Consider the following 25,983-nt stretch of genomic DNA (forward strand, 5'->3'; position numbering starts at 1 on the left):
TTAATTTGCATCACTGTCAATGACACTTTTATTTTGAAGGCTCGCCGCAAAGTCCACTATTGTGGCTAGCTTCACATAGATGGATCCGACCACCATTAATCAAATAAGAACCGTTTTATGAGGGCTATTTTAGGTGATGACACCAAGCTATATAAACAGATTATGTCGTTTTGCTTTGTTTTTGGGGAAGAACATTGTTTGCATCCATGAGCGAGCTAGATGTATTTTATAACCAGCACTGTAGGTGTGCAAAGCAACTTTACCAGCGTCATAGCATGCGTACCAATGAATCGTTGTGAGATATGAAATACGAGTGATAGTGTAATCAATGTGTAATAACTACGTAAAACAAATATGAACGCGTTAAATTATGTGATGTGTAGTCATATTCAGGTCCTGATTGGCCAAAAAACCTATTTGACACGTAAATATAATATTTTTTTGACACGCAAAGATACAAACAGCGTTAAATATAAATCCCATTTAAAGAAAATGGTGCATGCGCATAAGAGTGGCAGGGGCCTCTCCCTGGGGCTCCAAATCAATTGGTCTGTACATTCTTACTCCTCACTCGCTTTCTCCTTCCTCCTGCGCACTCTTTCTCTCTCACTCATTCACTCTCTTCCCTCCACCTATTTTCTCTCTGTTCTTTTCCTCCACTCTCACATCCCTCTCAGATGTAGTGCAGGTCTGCTGCCCCCGGTGGCCATCTTGTATCAGTGCATAACAAACAGGCCAACGTGTACCTGCTTTAGAACAACGCCAAAAGCCCTCGCATTTGGTCGGAAGGCTTGAACTCTTCCTGGTAGGAGAGGGAGAGGGATGGATGGAGAGAGAGAGAGAGGGGGTGAAGGGGTATTAATGAATGTGGGGAAGAGAGTAAGGGAAGGAGCACTATGCCAAACACCTTCACATCTGTCTAGGAGGCTTCAAACCCTTTCAGGTAGGAGAGGAAGTGATGGGTGGACAGAGAGGGGGTGATGAAGACAGGGCGGATACTGGGTTGATGGAGGGGGAGGTAAATTAAGGTGGGAGGAAAGAGTGACGTTCTGTAGAAGGGGAATGAGGGAAGCTTTGCAGCACAACATTTCACATTGAACATATGACTTCTGTCTTGATATCTACAGTACATTTACAGCATTCAGACCCCTTGACTTTTTACACATGGCCGGGCAGTTTGGCCGGCTCTAGGAAGTGTCTTTGTGGTTCCAAACTTTTTCCATTTAAGAATGATGGAGGCCACTATGTTCTCGGGGACCTTCAATGATGCAGACATTTTTTGGTACACTTCCCCAGATCTGTGCCTCAACAGAATCCTGTCCCAGAGCTCTACAGACAATCCCTTCGTCCTCATGGCTTGGTTTTTGCTTTGACATGCAATGTGGGACCTAATATAGACAGGTGTGCACCTTTCCAAATCATGTCCAATCAATTGAACTTACCATAGGTGGACTCCAATCAAGTTGTAGAAACATCTCAAGGATGATCAATGGATACAGGATGAAACTGCGCTCAATTTCCAGTCTCATAGTAAAGGGTCTGAATACTAAATAAGGTATTTCAGTTTTTTATTTTTTTATACATTTGCAAAAATGTCAAAAAAACTTTTCGTTTTGTCAGTATGGGGTACTGTGTGTAGATTGACGAGGAAAATGTTTTATCAAATCAATTTTAGAATAAGGCTGCGAAGTAACAAAATATGCAAAAAGTCAACATGTCTGAATACTTTCAGAATGCCCTGTACATATTTTCTCACCACCTGTCTTTCTATCGCTCTCTCTTCCTTTAACCACCTCTTTCTCTCTCTCCCTCCTCTGTGTAGTAAGTTTGTGTGGATTGACGGCTCCAAATGGAACCCCTGGGGAGCCCATCGCCTGCTGGACGAGCCGCGAGGACTGTGTGGAGATGAACTGAAGCATTAAGAGATGGATGGAAGGAGGAGTGATGGGGATGGATGGATAGTTTTTACTTGCAATGGCTGTGATATGTTTGTTTTTACCTACCTTAGTTGAATGCAGTGGCTAATTAAGGGCTAAAATGACAAACGGGAAATCGACTTTTAATGGAAGGTGGTGGGGAGGAAGTTCGAATGAATGTTGGAGGGAAGAGATGCTATTTTTGAGCTCATACATTTGAACCTCTGTGTGTCTGTCCCTCTCTCTATATATGTGTTCTCTATCTCCAAGGCATTGTTTCACCAAGAGGAGCTACATGTGCTCCTTCAAGAACAGAGTTTGAGGAGAAAGAGAGAGAGAGAGACTGTGGGTCTTTTCCAACATCCACACACATACTTAGCAGAGATGGGGACCAAGTCATTGTTTTTACAAGTCACAAGTAAGTCTCAAGTCTTAGCACTCAAGTCCCAAGTGAAGACCATCAAGTCAAGTCTCAAGTCCTGAACTTTGAGTTTCGAGTCCTAAACAAGTCATAATGTGCTCTTCACCAAATGTAATACCATTTCATATTTTTAACAAGAGTAAGTTAGTATATTATTTACGCAAATCATAAATGCTTTTAAAAATGTCTATATATTTATTACTTTCCAAATAAACGTTATATTTCCATGGAAATACATGGGAAGCCATAAGAAAGACCCCCGTGATCCCAATAGTGATCGACTATCGAGGATCTCTATGGGGCGCAATCGGGCGATTTAGGCTTGTACACAATCGCCCAACCTTAACACACACACACGCACACTCTCTCTCTCTCTCTGGTTACGGCAGGCTAATGTCAAAGTATGTCAATGGTTTTAGGAACAGCAGTAACATCAGACAGGATTTAGACTACCAACTGCCTAGCCAGTTGTAGCTCAATCTTGGGTGCAATGATCACGTTCCCGCACTGACTGGCTGTGTGGAGGCTCATTGATTTAACGTTACGTTGGCCTACATGATAAACCAGTAAAGTAATCAAATATATAGCTGTCGGCTATATTAGCCACGACTTACTGTTCTTTGTGCAGCTTCAAATGTCGAACAAAGTTGGAAATTGTTGCGCCTCCGTCTGTAATTTTCTTCCCGCATGTTTTGCAAGTTGCAATCCGTTTTTTGTTGATACAGCGTCGTCTTTATATCCGAAAATAATAATTTGGGGTATCATCTTTCCAAGGGCTCCATCTGAATTCACCCACCGACGTTCCTCTGCACTGCCACCCACAACTTTTTCCTCAGCTGGCACAATTTTATTGGCTGCTGTCCGATTCAAACTGCAATCCATTAAATGAAGAGCTGATGCATTGCACACTTTTTTAAATAGCATCATTCTTTATATTTGGGCTTGGAGGGTGTCAAGTCAGGTCGAGTGATACGGCTCAAGTCCAAGTCAAGTCACGAGTCATTGGTGTTAAAGTCAAAGTCGAGTTGCAAGTCATCATATTTGTGACTCGAGTCTGACTCGTGTCCAAGTCATGTGACTCGTGTCCAAGTCATGTGACTCGTGTCCAAGTCATGTGACTCGTGTCCAAGTCATGTGACTCGTGTCCAAGTCATGTGACTCGTGTCCAAGTCATGTGACTCGTGTCCAAGTCATGTGACTCGTGTCCAAGTCATGTGACTCGTGTCCAAGTCATGTGACTCGTGTCCACACCTCTGATACTTTTTATGAAGCAGCAATGGGTCCCCTGGTCAAAATTATTGCACTATAAAGGATAGGGTGCCATTTTGCACTCACCCTGCTCCTCTCTCTAATGATCCCAACCCACAGATCTCCCACTGTGAAACCAAACCACAGAGAGATGTGCCTGCTTAATGCAAACTATCAATAAAAAGTGTTAAGCAAGTAGACAACGAGAGTATTTGTTTGTCTGTTTCCAGCAGGATTTGAGCCTCTGGCAGAATCCAACCAGAATCAAATTTAAGTGACATAATTTCATAAAGTTGTGGGTAGACTTTAATACTTTGTAGAGGTAGGAGTTCAAATACGATAGCCCATGGTGGGTCACATGCAGGGTCACATGCAAAGTTAAGGATTACACATACAACCTCCACCATGACAATATTACAGGTAAATTACAGGTTCATGTGAAATATTAGGGATATTACAATGCCATACGTATATGCATTCTCTGTCCGGGGTGACGTCTACCCTAGGTACAGATCTAGGATCAGTTTCCCCTTCCCCAATCCTCACCATAACCATTTGTGGGGGAAATGTTAAACTGATCCAAGATTAGGGTCTATGGGCAATATCACCCTAAACCTACATTTGCAGCCAAACGTCCCAAATTGCCACCACCCAACCCCTTTCCCCTCAAACACTCCATTCCATTGGCTGTCCGTTAGCCGTATTGCCCAATGGAAAAGGCCCCTGAGTCGTTTGACTGTTTCTCTACTCCAATGAACTCCCTACTCCGATAGAGCCCATTGCTGGATAAGGAGTTCTCGATCTGCGTGTCTGATACCTAATGGAGTAATGGTAGATTGGGGGAGAGAGAGAGAGAGAGGAGATTGCTTTATTGAATTGTATAAACTTGAAGAACATCAGGAGCACATTTTCACTTAGTCTCCAGTTGCTATCGATGCATGATTTAAGCGGAAGTTAGGATTTGCCTCTTAGTTTAAACTATTCCTCTGGGCCGCATGTATCAACTTCTCAGAGAAGGCTTACTGATTTAATATCAGTTTTGCCTTTTAGATTACAATGAATAAGGTCATGGGACAGGGGTGAGCTGATCCTAGATCAGCACTCCTACTCTGAGATGCGGCCCCAGGCTTGCAAAGGCTGACACTGGTTATTAAGAGAAATATCTATATCACAGTAAGCAGGGTTGGTGTCTTGCCTCAAACTTTACCTCCTCAAACTTCTTGGCCTTGTATTGCTCTGCTCCCTTCAGAAAGTTCAAGAGTATGATGTCACAAAGCACGGTGCCCTGCAACCAATCCAAGGCAGAGAAAAAAACAAGGTTTTAAAATAGAATAGAAAGGAATTGAAGAAATGAGGAGATGAGAGGAGAGAAGAAAGGGGAAGAGAGTAGAAAAAAAACAATAACTTTATTTTCCTGGAAATAACTTCAGTTGGCGAGACAGGAACACACACGGCACAGAGACATTTTCAAACTAGCCTATAGAGACTGTGGATCATATTATTACAAAGTTAAGAGACTGAAGGTGGAACAGACATGTTTTAATTTAAAACTAGCCTAGAGACGGTGTGGATACTTTGTGGATAGAAAGTAGAAACTGAATAGAAGGGCTCACCACTCCAACTGATGTAAAGGCAGCTACCATGTTGATCAGAGTCGGGATCATGTTAAACTTCCCTGCCTGTAAGAAACAAGTTAAGTACTTTACAGAAGTAAACACACAAACAACCCCCCCATCTAACAACACATATATGTAGAACAGTCATGGACCCACATAGGCAATTAGACTCATGCAAACCACAGACATGTTCTCACACACACACAAATTGAAATCACTCACATTTCCATTGACAAGCACATCAAACCTGATGGCATAGGCCTTGAGCAGAGTACGGTAATCTGTCCCATTGTCCATCTTGTAGTACTTAGCATACCTATCAGCACAACATGGACAGAGTGTAAGGACATGGGCAATGCACATGGGTTGACAGTTAATCCTACCCCGAGTCCTTATTTACAAACAAAGCATGAATTTAGTGAGTCCGCCAGATCAGAGGCAGTAGGGATGACCAGGGATGTTCTTTTGATAAGTGTCTGAATTAGACAGTTTTCCTGTCCTGCTAAGCATTCCAAATGCAATGAGTACTTTTGGTTGTCAGGAAAAATGTATTGAGTAAAAAGCACTTCATTTTCTTTTGATTTTGGCGCCGAAAAGGATGGCTGACGTTTTACATGCCCGTAATCAATTGTGCTATTTTGTTCATTTTTTTGCATTGTTCGTAACTTATTTTGTGCATAATGTTGGTGCTACTGTCTCTTGTGACCGAAAATAACTTCTGGACATCAGAACTGGAATTACACAACACAGACTGGAAGAAGCTTTTTCCCCTAACGAGTCCAACGAGAAAGATATACTGCTCTCCCGGGAAGAAGGCCCAGGTCCACATCATTGGCTTGAAGAAAAGACGTAGGAAAAGAGGACGCAAATCAGGCTGCCTTTTGAGAATCTGTAGGCGAGCGACAACTCCCATTAACATCAATTCTACTTGCTAACATGCATTCATTGGAAAATAAAATGGATGACCTACGATTACAATTGTCCTACCAACGGGATATTAAAGACTTGTAATATCCTATGTTTCACCGAGTCGTGGCTGAACGACGACACAGACAATATAGATCTGGAGGGATTTTCAATGTACCGGCAGAACAGAGAAGCTACATCAGGTAAGACAAGGGGTGGGTGTGTGTGTCCTTGTCAATAACAGCTGGTGCTGATATGAAAGAAGTCTTGAGGTATTGCTCGCCTGAGGTACCTTATGATAAGCTGTAGACCACACTATCTACCACGAGAGTTCTCATCTATATTATTCATAGCTGTCTATTTACCACCACAGACCAATGCTGGCACTAAGATCGCACTCAATCAACTCTATAAGGCCATAAGCAAACAAGAAAATACTCTCCCAGAAGCGGTGCCAAGCTTAAATCAGTTTTACCAAATTCTTACCAACATGTCACATGTGCAACCACAGGGGGAAAAAAACCTCTAGACCACCTTTACTCCACACACATAGATGCATTCAAAGCTCTCCCCCACCCTCCATTTGGCAAATCCAACCATAATTCCACCCTCCTGATTCCTGCTTACAAGCTAATACTAAAACAGGAAGTACCAGTGACTCGCCCAATATGAATGTGGTCAGATGGTGCGGATGCTACGCTACAGGATTGTTTTGCTAGCACAGACTGGAATATGTTCTGGGATTCATCGAATGGTATTGAGGAGTATACCACCTCAGTCATTGGCTTCATCAATAAGTGCATTCCCACAGTGACCGTACGTACCTATCCCAACCAGAAGCCATGGAAAACAGGCAACATCCGCATCTAGCTAAAGGCTAGAGCTGCCACTTTCAAGGAGCGGGATACAAATCCGGATGTCTATATGAAATCCTGCTATGCCCTCATGCCCTCAAGCAAAGTGTCAATAAATGATTAAGATTGAATCCTACTACACCGGCAGGGCTTGAAAACTATTACGGACTACAAAGGGAAACCCAGATGCGAGATTCCCAGTGACGCGAGCATACCAGACGAGCTAAATACCTTTCATGCTCGCTTCGAGGTAAGCAACACTGAAGCATGCACGAGAGCACCAGCTGTTCTGGATGACCGTGTGATAACGCTCTCGGTAGCCGATGTGAGCAAGACCTTTAAACAGGTCAACATTCACAAAGCCGCAGGGCCAGATGGATTACCAGGTCATGTACTCAAAGCATGTGCGGACCAACTGGCAAGTGTCTTCACTGACATTTTCAACCTCTCCCTGACTGAGTCTGTAATACCTACATGTTTCAAGCAGACCACTCCTTGTGTCCAAGGAAGCGAAAGTAACCTGCCTAAATGATTACCACACTGTAGCACCCACGCCGGTAGCCATGAGGTGCTTTGAAAGGCTGGTCATGGCTCACATAAACAGCATCCTCCTGGATACCCTAGACCCACTCCAGTTTGCATACCGCCCCAACAGAACCACAGATGATGCAATCTCAATCACACTCCACACTGCCCTTTCCCACCTGGACAAAAAGAGCACCTACAGTTGAAGTCGGAAGTTTACATACACCTTAGCCAAATATATTTACACTCAGTTTTTCACAATTCCTGATATTTAATACTGAAATAAAATCCCCTGTCTTAGATCAGTTAGGATCACCACTTTATTTTAAGAATGTGAAATGCCAGAATAATAGCAGAGAGAATTATTTATTTCAGCTTTTATTTCTTTCATCACATTCCCAGTGGGTCAGAAGTTTACAAACACTCAATAAAAATGTGGTAGCATTGCCTTTAAATTGTTCAACTTGGGTCAAACATTTCAGGTAGCCTTTAACAAGCGTCCCACAATAAGTTGGGTGAATTTTGGCCCATTCCTCCTGACAGAGCTGGTGTAACTGAGTCAGGTTTGTAGGCCTCCTTGCTCGCGCACGCTTTTTCAGTTCTGCCCACACATTTTCTATAGGATTGAGGTCAGAGCTTTGTGATGGCCACTCCAATACCTTTTGTGACTTCGTTGTCCTTAAGCCATTTTGCCTCAACTTTGGAAGTATGCTTAGGGTCATTGTCCATTTGGAAGACCCATTTGCGACCAAGCTTTAACTTCCTGACTGATGTCTTGAGATGTTGCTTCTATATATCCACATCATTTTCCATCCTCATGAAGCCATCTATTTTGTGAAGTGCACCAGTCCCTCCTGCAGCAAAGCACCCCCACCACATGATGCTGCCACCCCTGTGCTTTATGGTTGGGATGGTGTTCTTCGGCTTGCAAGCATCCCCCTTTTTCCTCCAAACATAACGATGGTCATTATGGCCAAACAGTTCTATTTTTGTTTCATCAGACCAGAGGCCATTTCTCCCAAAAAATACGATCTTTGCCTTTATATGCAGTTGCAAACTGTGGTCAGGCTTTTTTATGGCGGTTTTGGAGCAGTGGCTTCTTCCTTGCTGAGAAGCCTTTCAGGTTATGTCAATATCGGACTCCGTTTTACTGTGGATATAGATACGTTTGTGCCTGTTTCCTTTGTCACATACTGACCTTAGTTTCTTATTTATGTCTCTATTTTGGTTTGGTCAGGGCGTGAGTTGGGGTGTAAATTCTATGTTTTGTTCTGTGTGGTGTATTTCTATGTGTTTGGCCTGGTATGGTTCCCAATCAGAGGAAGCTGTCAATCGTTGTCCCTGATTGAGAACCATACTTAGTTAGCCTGTTCCCACCTGTGTTTGTGGGTAGTTGTTTTCTGTCTTTGTATTCTGTACCAGACAGAACTGTTTCGGTCTCGTTCATTCTCTTTTGTTGTTTTTGTCATTCAGTATTCAGTTAATTTCATTAAATTTACGATGAACACTTACCACGCTGCGTGTTGGTCTGATGATTCCTATTCCTCATCATCAGATGAAGAGGAGAGTCGTTACACACATGGTGTTTATACTTGCATACTATTGTTTGTACAGATGAACGTGGTATCTTCAAGCGTTTGGAAATTGCTCCCAAGGATGAACCAGACTTGAACCAGACAATTATTTTTCTGAAATTTATTTAGATTTTTCAATGATGTCAAGCAAAGAGGCACTGAGTTTGAAAGGGAGACCTTGAAATACATCCACAGGTACACCTCCATTTGACTCAAATTATGTCAATTAGCTTATCAGAAGCTTCTATAGCCATGACAATTTTCTGGAATTTTCCAAGCTGTTTAAAGGCACAGTCAACTTAGTGTATGTAAACTTCTGATCCACTGGAATTGTGGTCTGACCCATGACTGCACCACCCTCTGGAGAGGTTGAGGGCGGTGCAGTTGCCGTACCAGGCGGTAATACAGCCCGACATGATGCTCTCAATTGTGCATCTGTAAAAGTTTGCGAGGGTTTTAGGTGACAAGCCAAATTTCTTCAGCCTCTTCTTCACCACTCTGTCTGTGTGGGTGAACCATTTCAGTTTGTCTGTGATGTGTACGCAGCATAACTTTCAACTTTCCACCTTCTTCACTACTGTCCCGTCGATGTGGATAGGGGGGTGCTCCCTCTGCTTTTTCCTGAAGTCCACGATCCTCTCCTTTGTTTTATTGACGTTGAGTGAGAGGTTGTTTTCCTCACAACACACTCCGAGTGCCCTTACCTCCTCCCTGATTCCTGAACCAAATCTTGCGTGTCATTCATTTGTTGTAGCCACTAGGTGGTGATCTAGCTCAGTGGTCTTCAACTGGTGAGCCTTGAGGAACTCAGGTATGCCGCAAAACTTTTCCTAATCTGGAGAATTTTTTGAACACATTATTTGAATACACGTGACCTGTGAAATGCACATGGAATTCTGTCTTGGGAGCACCAGTGCCGCTCAGATAATACATTGAATGGCACATTGTTTCAAGTCCCATGTGCTCAGGCTGTTGTTACCTTTGTATCATTTGAAGGTCACGCATCAGGAGCAAAGTCATTTTTTATAATTTGACATTGCCTGTGACTGAGAATCCTTTGCACATGCACGTCTTGTTAGGCTTACCTGTACCACAGCCTCTGCCATAGAAAAATACGGAGTATAGTTTTGTGTTCCTGGTTGCACCTTTACAATGCAGAAAACCAATGTCTCTAAACTCAACCCGTTCAAAACGAATGATCTATTTTATCAGAGCTATAAAAAAAAATAATTCCAGCACATTTTCGCGGGGTGCTCATTAAGGGGTATCAGAAAAATGTATCATCACGAATAAGGAACTATGAAAATAGTTCAAATAAACCCGATTTAATCTATAAATATGTTTGTCACAGAAGTAGATGACTTGCAGTTTGGATCAGATAAGACGGAGTTAATTGACACTAAATTAATTAATAGGGACATTTTAGGTGTCAGACCTAATTTTTCTTCCATCAAGTTGTGCCACGGTAAAATCACTAATCTAGTTTAAAGCCATTTACTACCCATAGGCAACCCAATTTGAAGAAGAAGACGATGCTTTGATCATTGACTGATCGCTCCCAACCCATAGGAATCCCCACCCATTTGACTACTTTAAAATGGTGTAAGCCCTCAATGGCAATGTCCATGCAAAAACTGGTTATATACAGTGCCTTGCGAAAGTATTCGGCCCCCTTGATCTTTGCAACCTATTGCCACATTTCAGGCTTCAAACATAAAGATATAAAACTGTATTTTTTGTGAAGAATCAACAACAAGTGGGACACAATCATGAAGTGGAACAACATTTATTGGATATTTCAAACTTTTTTAACAAATCAAAAACTGAAAAATTGGGCGTGCAAAATTATTCAGCCCCCTTAAGCTAATACTTTGTAGCGCCACCTTTTGCTGCGATTACAGCTGTAAGTGGCTTGGGGTATGTCTCTATCAGTTTTGCACATCGAGAGACTGAAATGTTTTCCAATTCCTCCTTGCAAAACAGCTCGAGCTCAGTGAGGTTGGATGGAGAGCATTTGTGAACAGCAGTTTTCAGTTCTTTCCACAGATTCTCGAATGGATTCAGGTCTGGACTTTGACTTGGCCATTCTAACACCTGGATATGTTTATTTTTGAACCATTCCATTGTAGATTTTGCTTTATGTTTTGGATCATTGTCTTGTTGGAAGACAAATCTCCGTCCCAGTCTCAGGTCTTTTGCAGACTCCATCAGGTTTAGGGTTAGGGTTATTCTTCCAGAATGGTCCTGTATTTGGCTCCATCCATCTTCCCATCAATTTTAACCATCTTCCCTGTCCCTGCTGAAGAAAAACAGGCCCAAACCATGATGCTGCCACCACCATGTTTGATAGTGGGGATGGTGTGGTCAGGGTGATGAGCTGTGTTGCTATTACACCAAACATAACGTTTTGCATTGTTGCCAAAAAGTTCAATTTTGGTTTCATCTGACCAGAGCACCTTCTTCCACATGTTTGGTGTGTCTCCCAGGTGGCTTGTGGCAAACTTTAAACGACACTTTTTATGGATATCTTTAAGAAATGGCTTTCTTCTTGCCACTCTTCCATAAAGGCCAGATTTGTGCAATATACGACTGATTGTTGTCCTATGGACAGAGTCTCCCACCTCAGCTGTAGATCTTTGCAGTTCATCCAGAGTGATCATGGGCCTCTTGGCTGCATCTCTGATCAGTCTTCTCCTTGTATGAGCTGAAAGTTTAGAGGGACGGCCAGGTCTTGGTAGATTTGCAGTGGTCTGATACTCCTTCCATTTCATTATTATCGCTTGCACAGTGCTCCTTGGGGTGTTTAAAGCTTGGGAAATCTTTTTGTATCCAAATCCGGCTTTAAACTTCTTCACAACAGTATCTCGGACCTGCCTGGTGTGTTCCTTGTTCTTCATGATGCTCTCTGCGCTTTTAACGGACCTCTGAGACTATCACAGTGCAGGTGCATTTATACGGAGACTTGATTACACACAGGTGGATTGTATTTATCATCATTAGTCATTTAGGTCAACATTGGATTATTCAGAGATCCTCACTGAACTTCTGGAGAGAGTTTGCTGCACTGAGAGTAAAGGGGCTGAATAATTTTGCACGCCCAACTTTTCAGTTTTTGATTTGTAAAAAAAGTTTGAAATATCCAATAAATGTCATTCCACTTCATGATTGTGTCCCACTTGTTGTTGATTCTTCACAAAACAATACAGTTTTATATCTTTATGTTTGAAGCCTGAAATGTGGCAAAAGGTTGCAAAGTTTAAGGGGGCCGAATACTTTCGCAAGCCACTGTACATCAAGATATCTCTATGTATCTCTACGGGGCTCACTCTCCAAAGTCCAGAGGTTAGAGGTCAGAGGTCATGGCTACCTGAAGTTGTACCCGGGGGAGACGCTGTTCTTCTCCGACATGGCGTCCAGCCGCGTGAAGGAGTAGGAAGGGTTACACTCATCCTCTGACTGGTCCAGGTCACAGATCCAGCCAATCTTTATACCTATCACCCCTCCCTGTAGGAAGGGGTTGACATACATTTAGAAAATCTCTCTCATTTGTTACTTTATGAGAGTGGGAAAAAGACAGCATTTGAATGTAGCCTAAAGGGGAAGGAGTCAATACAGCCGATGGGTAGAGAAAAGAGAGAAATAGAGCATAATATGTGAGTATATAAAAAGACTAGTATGGATGGAAATAACTGTGGATAGAAATCACAGGAGGCTGCTAATAATGGCCGGAACGGAGCAACTGAAATGGCATCAAACACCTGGAAACCACGTGTTTGATGTATTTGTTAACACTCCACTGATTCCACTCCAGTCATCAATAAGAACCTGTTCGCCCCAATTAAGGCGCCGCCGATTTTCAGTGATGGTTATGCAGTGCATTCAGAAGGTATTCAGACCCATTCCTTCATTACACATTTTGTTACATTACAGCCTTATTCTAAAATGGATCAAATTCCCCCCCCCCTCCTCAATCTACACACAATAACCATAATGACAAAGCAAAAAATGTTTTGTTTTTTTAGAAATGTTGCAAATGTATATATATATTTTTAAAAACAGAAGTACCTTATTTACATAAGTATTCAGACCCTTAGCTATGAAACTCGAAATTGAGCTCAGTTGCATCATGTTTCCATCGACAAGACAGATGAAACCAAAATATAACTTTTTGGTAAAAACTCAACTCGTCGTGTTTGGAGGACAAAGAATGCTGAGTTGCATCCAAAGAACACCATACGTACTGTGAAGCATGGGGGTGGAAACATCATGCTTTGGGGCTGTTTTTCTGCAAAGGGACCAGGACGACTGATCCGTGTAAAGGAAAGAATGAATGGGGCCATGTATCGTGAGATTTTGAGTGAAAACCTCCTTCCATCAGCAAGGGCATTGAAGATGAAACGTGGCTGGGTCTTTCAGCATGACAATGATCCCAAACACACCGCCCGGGCAACAAAGGAGTGGCTTCGTAAGAAGCATTTCAAGGTCCTGGAGTGGCCCAGCCAGTCTCCAGATCTCAACCCCATAGAAAATCTTTGGAGGGAGTTGAAAGTCCGTGTTGCCCAGCAACAGCCCCAAAACATCATTGCTCTAGAGGAGATCTGCATGGAGGAATGGGCCAAAATACCAGAAACAGTGTGTGAAAACCTTGTGAAGACTTACAGAAAATGTTTGACCTCTGTCATTGCCAACAAAGGGTATATAACAAAGTATTGAGATAAACTTTTGTTATTGACCAAATACTTATTTTCCACCATAAGTTGCAAATAAATTCATTAAAAATCCTACAATGTGATTTTCTGGATTTTTTTCCCTCATAGTTGAAGTGTACCTATGATGAACATTTCAGGCCTCTCTCATCTTTTTAAGTGGGAGAACTTGCACAATTGGTGGCTGACTAAATACTTTTTTTGCCCCACTGTATGTAAATGTGATATTTCAGTTTTTTATATGTAAAAAAAATTTACAAAAAAATCCAAAAGCCTGTTTTTGCTTTGTGTAGATTGATGAGGGAAAATAACAATTTAATTCATTTTAAAATAAGGCTGTAACATAACAAAGTGTGGAAAAAGTTAATATACTAGTATGGATATATACCTGGGAGTGAACCACCATACCTTCTGTGCCAGCGTGGTGAAGTTCTGGTGTGCATAGCGGATGACGTCCCCCACCCTGAAGATGGGACAGTAGGTGTTGTTCTCATGGTCAAAGTTACACGCCTTGATGTACTGAGGGGTGATGGTGGGCAGGAAGTTACCCCTGAGATGCGCACACACACACACACACACACACACACACACACACACACACACACACACACACACACACACACACACACACACACACACACACACACACACACATATAAACACAGGAGAGACAGGGGACCAGTGAGAGTTGTAACATGATTATCTTTGCAATCATCAACATCATTATCAACATCATCATCATCCTCCTCACTTGGTGAAGTTGAAGAGGGGGAAACGGATGCTGTTCTTGATGAAGATGGTAAAGTTCTCCACCTCCATCATAGGATGCCTGAGGGAAGGTCAGAAAGAAAACCGTGTTCATTCATTTGAACGAGAGACCTCGGTTTATTGTTTTTGTAAAGCTGTCAGTGTTTTTATATACTTGTATTTGATTTTGGATCCTGCGGCTCTGTTGGGGCTTAGTTGCTCTGAGCGCTGCTGTCTGTCCCGGGATCCCTCAGGACTCCGCAGAGGGGGAGAGACATGGAAGCCGAGCTAGAGCAGCTGGCTCGGCGGTCTCAAATTGAGGTCACTATCGAACGTTTCCAGGGCTGCAGGAGCTGTGTTTACCTTTGCTTTGTTCCAGGACAACGTGGACCACGTTGACTTTCAATGCAGCAACTGCTTGCTTGCGGAGGACTATAGGAGCGAAGTGGCTACTCTTAGCAAGTAAGTAGCAAACCTACACAAGCTAGTGGGGAATCCACGCCCTTGTACTTTTTCATTTTTCTTCCACCCCAGTAGCTGGACGCCGCTCTGTTCTGGTGGAATGGAACACTCGTCACTTTAATAATGTTTACATATCGGGCATAACTCATCTCGTGTGTACATTTGGAGTCTGAAGTTTACATACACTTAGGTTGGAGTCATTAAAACTCGTTTTTCAACCACTCCACAAATGTCTTGTTAACAAACTATAGTTTTGGCAAGTCGGTTAGGACATCTATTTTGTGCGTGACACAAGTAATTTTTCCCACAATTGTTTACAGACAGAATATTTCACTTGTAATTCACTGTATCACAATTCCAGTGGGTCAGAAGTTTACATACACTAAGTTGACTGTGCCTTTAAACAGCTTGGAAAATTCCAGAAAATGATGTCATGGCTTTAGAAGCTTCTGATAGGCTAATTGACATCATTTTAGTCAATTGGAGGTGTAATCTGGTTCATCCTTGGGAGCAATTTCCAAATGCCTGAAGGTACCACATTCATCTGTACAAACAATAGTACGCAAGTATAAACACCATGGGACCACGCAGCCGTCATACCTCTCAGGATTGAGACTTGTTCTCTCTCCTAGAGATGAACGTACTTTGGTGCGAAAAGTGCAAATCAATCTCAGAACAAGAGCAAAGGACCTTGTGAAGATGCTGGAGGAAACAGGTACAAAATTATCTATATCCACAGTAAAACGAGTCTCATATCGACATAACGTGAAAGGCCACTCAGCAAGGAAGAACTGCTCCAAAACCACCATAAAAAAGCCAGACTGAGGTTTGCAACTGCACATGGAGACAAAGATCGTACTTTTGGGGGAAATGTCCTCTGGTCTGATGAAACAAAAATGGACTGTTTGGTCATAATGATAACTGTTTGGTCATAATGACCATCGTTATGTTTGGAGGAAAAAGGGGCAAGCTTGCAAGCCGAAGAACACCAACCCAACCATGAAGCACGGGGGTGGCAGCATCATGTTGTGGGGGTGCTTTGCTGCAGGAGGGACTGGTGCACTTCACAAAATAGATAGCATCATGAGGATGGAAAATATGTGGTTATATTGAAGCAACATCTCAAGACATCAGTCAGGAAGTTAAAGCTTGGTCGCAAATGGGTTTTCCAAATGGACAATGACCCCCAAGCATACTTCCATGCAAAATGGCAAAATGGCTTAAGGACAACAATATCAAGGTATTGGAGTGGCCCTCACAAAGCCCTGACCTCAAGCTTATAGAAAATGTGTGGGCAGAACTGAAAAAGCGTGTGTGAGCAAGGAGGCCTACAACCTGACTCAGTTACACCAGCTCTGTCAGAAGGAATGGACCAAAATTCACCCAACTTATTGTGGGAAGCTTGTGGAAGGCTACCCAAAACGGTTGACCCAAGTAAAACAATTTAAAGGCAATGCTACCAAATACTGATTGAGTGTATGTAAACGTCTAACCCACTGGGAATGTGATGAAAGAAATAGCTGAATTAAATAATTTTCTCTACTATTATTCTGACATTTCACATTCTTAAAATAAAGTGGTGATCCTAACTGACTTAAAACAGGGAATTTTTACTATGATTAAATATTAGGAATTGTGAAAAACTGAGTTCAAATGTATTTGGCTAAGGTGTATGTAAACTTCCGACTTCAACTGTATATACAGTTTTCTGTACTGTTCTACTGTATCTCATTCACTTAATAATGTTTACATATCTTGTATTACTCATCTCATATGTATATACTGTTTTCTACACTATTCTATTGTGTCTTACTCCGTTCCGCTCTGACATCGCTCGTCCATATGTATATAGTTTTAATTCATTCCTACTTGGATTTGTGTGTATTGGGTATATGTTGTGTAATTTGTTAGATATTACTTGTAAGATATTACTGCACTGTCGTAACTAGAACCACAAGCGTTCCGCTTCAACCGCAATAACATCTGCTAATCACGTGTATGTGACCAATAAATGTGATTTGGAATTGTCGCCGCCGTGTTGGCTCTCCACAGCTGACTGGCCGATGCTCAGCAGGGTTCCATCCCCGAAGGTGTCTCCCCCTTCCCTGTAGAACAGAGCTGTTCTCAACCCAACCAACCAGCCATGTAGATAAGTCACCCGACGTGGAAGGGGTCAACAGGGGTCTTCTTGGAGATTTTGAGCCCGGACCTGACACAGACCAGAAACAGCTTTGCCGCCCTGGATCCAGAGGTTCCAGCGCCTTCTTCCTTGGGGGCTTCCCATTCAAGATCGGATCCGGAGGTACCTGGGTCTTCATCCTCTGTTCTGTCTCCCTCTCCGGTGGCTTCTACCTCAAGTTCAGATTCTCGGAGCTCCCACCCTCATCAGACTGTGAGACTGCGTGAGAGACATCGCCAGCTGTTATCATAAGCAACTTTATGAAACATCTTGGTTCCCAAGGCAAAACCCCTGTGCTAGCTCGGAACATCTGAAAATGGATTTTAAGAACTGATTTTAGCATTAAAAAACTCAAAAGAACGGCCAATCGTTTCAGGACCAGTACCATCGTTGGGTGTGAAAGATTCAGCAGGCTACTGGCCTTACACATCTGGCAAAAATATTATTGTAGCTCTGCTTGAGTCACTTTTATAGATAACTTTGACACCTTCTGGAAACAGAAGATACTCTACAGGAATGGCGGAGTCCATCCGAATCATCTTGGCTCCTGCATTACAAGGCTGCGTTGAAACAATGACTTATCAATGACCCAAGACCAGCTCAGCTAATCCCTACCATTGAGATGTCATAATGCTGCATTAAATGTACATTATCATAAAGGCATTGGCAGACACAATGTAAGTAAATTAATTTATGTCCCCCTAATTGCCCTGAATACATTTGTTAACCCTACAGCTATTGGATGCAGTAATCATGTACCCTAGTAGGAAGACCACTTTGTGCAGCTCACCCTGCACTATCAAATATACTTCTGATAAGCTTCCCAGTAAAGCATTAAAAACAATCAAGCAACCCAGAAAAGTTCTAAAATTAGCCCATAGTAACATATGCAGCCTGAGAAACAAGGTCCATGAAGTCAATAACTTGCTTGCAACAGATGACATTCATATGTCATTCATGGACCTCTCTTTCGTATCGTCCGAGATCCCTAAAGACTGGAAAGCTGCCGCGGTCATCCCTCTCTTCAAAGGGGGTGACACTCTAGACCCAAACTGTTATAGACCTATAACCATCCTGCCCTCCCTATCTAAAGTCTTCGAAAGCCAAGTTAATAAACAGATCACTGACCATTTCGAATCCCTTCTCCGCTGTGCAATCCAGTTTTCGAGCTGGTCACGGGTGCACCTCAACCACACTCAAGGTCCTAAACGATATCATAACCGGCATCGATAAAAGACAGTACTGTGCAGCTGTCTTCATCAACCTGGCCAAGGCCTTCGACTCTGTCAATCACCGCATTCTTATCGGCAGCCTTGGTTTCTCAAAGGACTGCCTCGCCTGGTTCACAACTACTTCTTAGATAGAGTTCAGTGTGTCAAATCGGAGGGCCTGTTGTCCAGACCTCTGGCAGTCTCTATGGGGGTGCCCCAGGGTTCAATTCTCGGGCCGACTCTTTTCTCTGTATATATCAACGATGTCACTCTTGCTGCTGGTGATTCCCTGATCCACCTCTATGCAAATGACACCATTCTGTAGACATCTGGCCCTTCTTTGGACACTGCGTTAACTAACCTCCAAACGAGCTTCAATGCCATACAACACTCCTTCCGTGGCCTCCAACTGCTCTTAAACGCTAATAAAACCAAATGCGTGCTTTTCAACCGTTCGCTGCCCGCACCCGCCCGCCTGACTAGCATCACTACTCTGGACGGTTCTGACTTATATGTGGACAACTACAATTACCTAGGTGTCTGGCTAGACTGTAAATTCTTCTCCCAGACTCATATTAAACATATCCAATCCAAAATGAAATCTAGAATCGGCTTCCTATTTCGCAACAAAGCCTCCTTCACTCACGCCGCCAAACATACCCTCATAAAACTGACTATCCTACCGATCCTCGACTTCGGCGAAGTCGTTTACAAAAAAGCTTCCAATACTGTACTCTGCAAACTGGATGCAGTCTATCACAGTGCCATCCGTTTTGTCACCAAAGCCCCTTATACCACCCACCACTGCGACCTTTATGCTCTAGTCGGCTGGCCCTCGCTACATATTTGTTGCCAGACTGGCTCCAGGTCCTCTATAAGTCTATGCTAGGTAAAGCTCTGCCTTATCTCAGCTCACTGGTCACGATAACAACACCCACCCGTAGCATGCGCTCCAGCAGGTGTATCTCACTGGTCATCCCCAAAGCCAACACCTCCTTTGTCCGCCTTTAGTTCCAGTTCTCTGCTGCCAATGACTGGAACGAATTGCAAAAATCGCTGAAGCTGGAGACTTATATTTCCCTCACTAACTTTAAACATCAGCTATCTGAGCAGCTAACCGATCGCTGCAGCTGTACATAGCCCATCTGTAAATAGCCCACCCGATCTACCTACCTCATCCCCATATTATTTTTATTTACTTCTGCTCTTTTGCACACCAGTATTTCTACTTGCACATCACCATCTGCTCATCTATCACTCCAGTGTTAATTTGCTAAATTGTAATTACTTCGCTTCTATGGCCTATTTATTGCCTTACCTCCTCACGCCATTTGCACACACTGTATATAGACTTTTTTTTCTATTGTGTTAGTGACTGTACGCTTGTTTATTCCATGTGTAACTCTGTGTTGTTGTTTGTGTCGCACTGCTTTGCTTTATCTTGGCCAGGTCGCAGTTGTAAATTGTAAAAGAACTTGTTCTCAACTAGCTTACCTGGTTAAATAAAGGTGAAATTAAAATAATTTTAAAATATATACTCTGACTATCTCTGAAACTCACTTAGATAATACCTTTGATGATACAGTGGTAGCAATACATGGTTATAATGTTTACCGAAAAGACAGCAATGCCAATGGGGGCGGTGTTGCAGTCTATATAAACATTCCTGTAAAGCTTAGATCTAATGTTAAATACTGTTGAAGTAATATGGCTACAGGTTCACATGCCTCACCTAAAGCCCATTCTTGTGGGAAGCTGCTATAGACCACCAAGTGCTAACAGTCAGTATCTGGATAATATGTGTGAAATGCTTGATAATGTACGTGACATCAACAGAGAAGTATATTTTCTGGGTGATTTAAATATTGACTAGCTCTCATCGAGCTGCCCACTCAAGAAAAAACGTCAAACTGTAACCAGTGCCTGCAACATGATTCAGGTTGTCAGTCAACCTACCATGGTATTTACAAACAGGGCAGTAATGAACTCATTAACAATTGATCACAATATAAAAGCCATATCTAGGAAAACCAAAGTTCCAAAAGCTGGGCCTAATATAGTGTATAAGAGGTCATACAACAAGTTTTGTAGTGATTCATATGTTGATGATGCAAATAACATTTGCTGGTCTGTGGTGCGTATTGAGGAGCAACCAGACGCTGCACTTGACACATTTATGAAATTGCTTATTCTAGTTACTAATAAGTACGCACCCATTAAGAAAATGACTGTAAAAACGGTTAAATCCCCTTGGTATGATGATGAATTTAAAAAATTGTGTGGTTGAGAGGGATGAGGCAAAAGGTATGGCAGCCCAGCTGATTGAGAAACGTACTGCAAATGAAGAAATAATGTGACTAAGCTAAATTTGAAAAAACTACAATATGAAACAAAGATAAATTATGTAAAGAATGATGGAGCACCTTAAATTACATTTTCGGGAAAAAATCCAACTCGGCTCCATCATTCATTGAATCATGCCAGCAACAAATGCTGACACTACACATCCAAGTATATCTGACCAAATTATGAAAGACAAGAGTTGTACTTTTGAATTCCGTAAGGTCAGTGTGGAAGAAGTGAAAAAATGATTGTTGTCTATCAACAATGACAAGCTACTGGGGTCTGACAATCTGAATGGAAAATTATTGAGGATAATAGCGGAGGATATTGCCACTCCTATTTGTCACATATTCATATGCCTACTAGAAAGCGCTTGCCCTCAGGCCTGGAGGGAAGCTAAAGTCATTCCCTACCCAAGAATAGTAAAGCCCCCCTTACTGGCTCAAATAGCCAACCAATCAGCCTGTTACTAAGCCTTAGTAAACTTCTGGAAAAAATTGTGTTTGACCAGATTCATTGCTATTTCACAGTAATCAAATTGACAACAGACTTTCAGCATGCATATAGGGAAGGACACTCAACAAGCACAGCACTTACACAAATGACTGATGATTGGTTGAGAGAAATTGATAATACAATTATTGTGGGGGCTGTCTTGTTAGACTTCAGTGCAGCTTTTGACATGATCAATCATAGTCTGCGTCTGGAAAAACGTATGTGTTATTGCTTTACACCCACTGCTATAATGTGGATAAAGAGTTACTTTTCTAACAAAACACAGAGGGTGTGCTTTAATGGAAGCCTCTCAAACATAATCCAGGTAGAATCAGGAATTCCCCAGGGTAGCTGATTAGGCCCCTTGCTTTTTTCAATCAATACAAACGACATGCCACTGGCTTTGAGTAAGGTCAGTGTGTTTATGTATGCAGATGACTCAACACTATACACATCAGCTACTACAGTGACTGAAATTACTGTAAAATGTAACAAAGAGCTGCAGTTAGTTTTGGAATGGGTAGCAAGGAATAAGTTACTCCTAAATATTTCCAAAGCGGCGACTGTGAAGTAACACAAACATAGGCACAGACACATGCACACACACACACACATGGATTTTGCGTTGTAGATATGTGGTAGTGGAAAATGGGCTTGAGGGCACACACTTAGTGTTGTAATGTTTTTAAAATTGTATATAACTGCCTTTATTTTGCCAGACCCCAGGAAGAGTAGCTGCTGCCTCGGCAAATACAAATACACACGCACGCACACAGTTACCCACGTCTTGATGTAGTCAATCTCCGCGGGGCACCAGCCTCTGATCTCACAGGTGTTGAGGGTGTCGTTGAAATGTACACACCTGCCCGTTGGAAGACCTGAGGAAGATAGGTAGGGAAAAGAGAGCGAGAAGTAGGGGAGAGAGAGACAGAAAGAAAGACAGAAAGAAAGAAAAAAAGAAATAAAGAAAGTATATATATGACACAGAAAGGGGGAGGACGGATAGGGACAATAAATGACAAAGACCAAACCATTTTGTAACATCTTCTATCCTCTGAAGGAAAGACAATAAGAAAAGGAAGTGAATTGATCCAGAAAAAGTGGAGAACCTCACCATTACCTCCAGGCTTGTTGAGGAACCTAGTGCAGTTGTTGTCGTGCGTACACTTGTATTTCATCTCACTCTGTGCATCACACATAATACACGTTAGAGTAAAATACAGAGACAGAGACAGACAGACAGACAGACAGACAGACAGACAGACAGACAGACAGACAGACAGACAGACAGACAGACACAAAGAGACAGACAGAGAGAGAAAGAGACTGACAGAGAAAGACAGACAGACAGACAGACAGACAGACAGACAGACAAAAACCGAGAGAGACAGAGAGAACAAATGGGGGGGAGACAACAGAGGGCCAATGGTAGAGTAAGTGTGAGTGGTCTCACTTCGGGACAGTATCCCTGCACCTGGTTCTCTGTGGTGATGAATTTAGTGATGATGCAGAACACAGAGGCCCCCTGTCAGACACACACACACACACACAGCATCAAAAACATTCCCATTTCCATTGACCAGCACATCAAACCTGATGGCATAATCCACACATACCTCAGTATCAATATTTGGTATCCATTTTGTCAAGTATTAAGTGATGTTTAAAGAGCTTTTAACAAATCGGCAAGGAATTTGTTAATAGGGTGGCAGGGTAGCCTAGTGGTTAGAGCGTTGGACTAGTAACCGAAAGGTTGCAAGTTCATATCCCCGAGCTGACAAGGTACAAATCTGTTGTTCTGCCCCTGAACAGGTAGTTAACCCACTGTTCCTAGGCCGTTATTGAAAATAAGAATTTGTTCTTAACTGACTTGCCTAGTTAAATAAAGGTCAAATAAAAATCCACTACCTACAACAACCCAGATATAAACAAAGACAGAGGAGACAGAGGCTATACGACAACTATACAAAGGCTCCTTAGTCTATCTATCAATGCCAATTACCAACATTAACATAAGGAATCCAAATATCTCAGACCATAATCAATAGTGTCGCCTGTTGGTGTGTGTATGTGTGTGTGTGTGCTTGGGTACCTACAGTATGTGTCTGTGTATGTGCGCATACAGATTAGAAGTTGACCGATTAATCGGAATGGCCGATTAATTAGTGCCAATTTCAAGTTGTCATTACAACCGGGAATCGGTATTTTTGGAAGTCGATTTAAAAAAAAAATTTTTTTTACACCTTTATTTAACTAGGCAAGTCAGTTATTAAGAACACATTCTTATTTTCAATGACGGCCTAGGAACAGTGGGTTAACTGCCTTGTTCAGGGGCAGAAAGACAGATTTTTACCTTGTCAGCTCTGGGATTCAATCTTGCAACTGTTAACTAGTCCAACGCTCTAACCACCTGCCTCTCATTGCACTCCATGAGGAGCCTGCCTGATACACGAATGCAGTAGAAGCCAAGGTAAGTTGCTAGCTAGCATTAAACCTATCTTATCTTAAGCATTAAACTTAACTTATCTTAAAAAACAATCAATCAATCAATCAATCATAATTACTAGTTAACTACACATGGTTGATGATATTACTAGTTTATCTAGCGTGTCCTGCTTTGCATATCATCGATGCAACGCTGGGGGATGATTTAACAAAAGCGCATTTGCGAAAAAAAGCACAATTGTTCCACGACTGTACCTAACCATAAACATCAATGCCTTTCTTAAAATCAATACACAGAAGTATATATTTTTAAACCTGCATATTTAGCTAAAATAAATCCAGGTTAACAGGCAATATTAACCAGGTGAAATTGTGTAACTTCTCTTGCGTTCATTGCATGCAGAGTCAGGGTATATGCAACAGTTTGGGCAGTCTGGCTCATTGCGAACTAATTTGCCAGAATTTTACGTAATTATGACATAACATTGAAGGTTGTACAATGTAACAAGAATATTTAGACTTAGGGATGCCACCCGTTAGATAAAATACCAAACGGTACCGTATTTCAATGAAATAAGAAACGTTTTGTTTCAGATTCAACCATATTAATGACCAAAGGCTCGTATTTCTGTGTGTGTTAATTAAGTCTATGATTTGATATTTGATAGAGCAGTCTGACTGAGCGATGGTAGGCAGCAGGCTCGTAAGCATTCATTCAAACAGCACTTTCGTGCGTTTTGCCAGCAGCTCTTCGCAAGCACAACGCTGTTTATGACTTCAAGCCTATCAGCCTAATGGCTGTTGTAACCGATGTGGTGCGTTAGCGTGGTGCGCGCTAATAGCGTTTCAAACGTCACTCGCTCTGAGACTTGGAGTAGTCATTCCCCTTGCTCTGCAAGGGCCGCGGCTTTCTGGAGCGATGGGTAATGCTGCTTCGAGGGTGGCTGTTGTGGATGTGTTCCTGGTTCGAGCCCAGGTAGGGGCGAGGAGAGGGACGGAAACTATACTGTTACACTGGCAATACTAAAGTGCCTATAAGAACATCCAGTAGTCAAAGGTATATGAAATACAAATGGTATAGAGAGAGAAATAGTCCTATAAATACTATATTAACTACAACCTAAAACCTCTTACCTTGGAATATTGAAGTCTCATGTCAAAAGGAACCACCAACTTTCATATGTTCTCATGTTCTGAGCAAGGAACTCAAACGTTAGCTTTTTTACATGGCACATATTGCACTTTTACTTCTCCAACACTTTGTTTTTGCATTACTTAAACCAAATTGAACATGTTTCATTATTTATTTGAGGCTAAATGGTTTTTTATTGATGTATTATATTATGTTAAAATAAGTGTTAATTCAGTATTGTTGTAATTGTCATTATTACAAACACATTTCTTTTTAAATCGGCCGATTAATCGGTATCGGCTTTTTTGGTCCTCCAATAATCGGTATCGGCGTTGAAAAATCATAATCAGTCGACCTCTAGTACAGATGTTTGTGTGTTACCTGAGAGGGGGTGACGTACTCAGCTACGTCCATGACTCGGTTGTTGTACAGTCCAAAGCCTTTAACTTTGGTCATGACAGACGACTCTATAGCCGTGTCTCTGATCTGGTACGCCTTCTCATGCACAAACACCCACCTGAGAGAGGTGCAGGAGAGGAGAGGAAGAAGGAGAGAGAAGAAGAGAGAGGGGTTGAGATAACATAATGAGAAAATCATTCAATCACAGTTTCCCTTCTCTTTCTGTCACGTATAGAGCAATAATGAATGATCTATGAGTCTTTAAAGACTTGCCCTTTGTTGGGCTGAAAGAGATTCTAATTAACAAACAATAGATTCAGCTCCATAAGCACAAGACGTTGAAAAGACGTTGAAAATACATAAAGCACAGCCTTTATAATGAGAAATGTGTGTCTGACTGGAAGTGAGCGGAGACTTTTTCCCGTTTCTCCAAAGGAAAGACGTTGAAAAGACGTCTTTCAACCAATTCCTCTCACTGGGAGATCCAGAATGAGAGTGATGGAGCGATACTACTGACCCGATAAAGTAAGTGATGATGAGGAGCTGTACGACGCGGTTGATGATCCCGATGGTCCAGCTCTTCACCACCACCGACTTGGTGGTCTCATAGGTGAAGAAGTCCGTGATACACGTCCACATCCTGGCGTTGAGAAAACCCGCAACACCCAATAAATTCAACGTGTCACAGCCAACAATCCAAAGAATGCCTCTTCGGAGAGTGTGTACAGTGTGTGTGACTTAGCTAACCCCCCAAAACAAAAGACAAATCTCAAGATGTGTTGGTTTCCCTACATACTAAAACAC

At 42.2% G+C, this 25,983-nt stretch overlaps 1 protein-coding gene across 2 annotated transcripts; it reads right to left on the minus strand.

The window, feature by feature from the left end:
• Positions 1-3,879: 3,879 nt before the first annotated feature.
• On the minus strand, positions 3,880-25,818 carry LOC135507757 (P2X purinoceptor 3-like). Of its 2 annotated transcripts, none has more exons than XM_064927384.1 (12): positions 25,697-25,818; positions 25,162-25,297; positions 22,657-22,728; positions 22,318-22,387; positions 21,988-22,081; positions 14,518-14,595; positions 14,175-14,316; positions 12,428-12,564; positions 5,424-5,517; positions 5,199-5,264; positions 4,793-4,870; positions 3,880-4,402 (listed from the first exon to the last, which is right to left on the minus strand). In XM_064927384.1, exons 1-12 carry the CDS (start codon positions 25,816-25,818, stop codon positions 4,280-4,282), a joined length of 1,212 nt encoding a protein of 403 aa, XP_064783456.1. In that variant the 3' UTR covers positions 3,880-4,279. The 2 variants fall into 2 exon arrangements, with proteins under 2 accessions (XP_064783456.1, XP_064783455.1); XM_064927383.1 differs by lacking the exon at positions 25,697-25,818 and adding an exon at positions 24,783-24,841 and having other exon boundaries at positions 25,162-25,231.
• Positions 25,819-25,983: the final 165 nt, after the last annotated feature.

Source organism: Oncorhynchus masou, chromosome 21 (assembly GCF_036934945.1).
Source record: "Oncorhynchus masou masou isolate Uvic2021 chromosome 21, UVic_Omas_1.1, whole genome shotgun sequence".
Classification (NCBI taxonomy): domain Eukaryota; kingdom Metazoa; phylum Chordata; class Actinopteri; order Salmoniformes; family Salmonidae; genus Oncorhynchus; species Oncorhynchus masou.

Excerpts from the sequence above, each read along its gene's own strand:
- LOC135507757 (XM_064927384.1), bottom strand. The coding sequence starts at position 25,818 with ATGTGGACGTGTATCACGGACTTCTTCACCTATGAGACCACCAAGTCG. Across the intron at positions 22,388-22,656 it reads TGCAGGGATACTGTCCCGAA|AGTGAGATGAAATACAAGTG; the intron begins GTGAGACCACTC and ends TGTGATGCACAG. Across the intron at positions 14,317-14,517 it reads CCCCTCTTCAACTTCACCAA|GGGTAACTTCCTGCCCACCA; the intron begins GTGAGGAGGATG and ends TGCGCATCTCAG.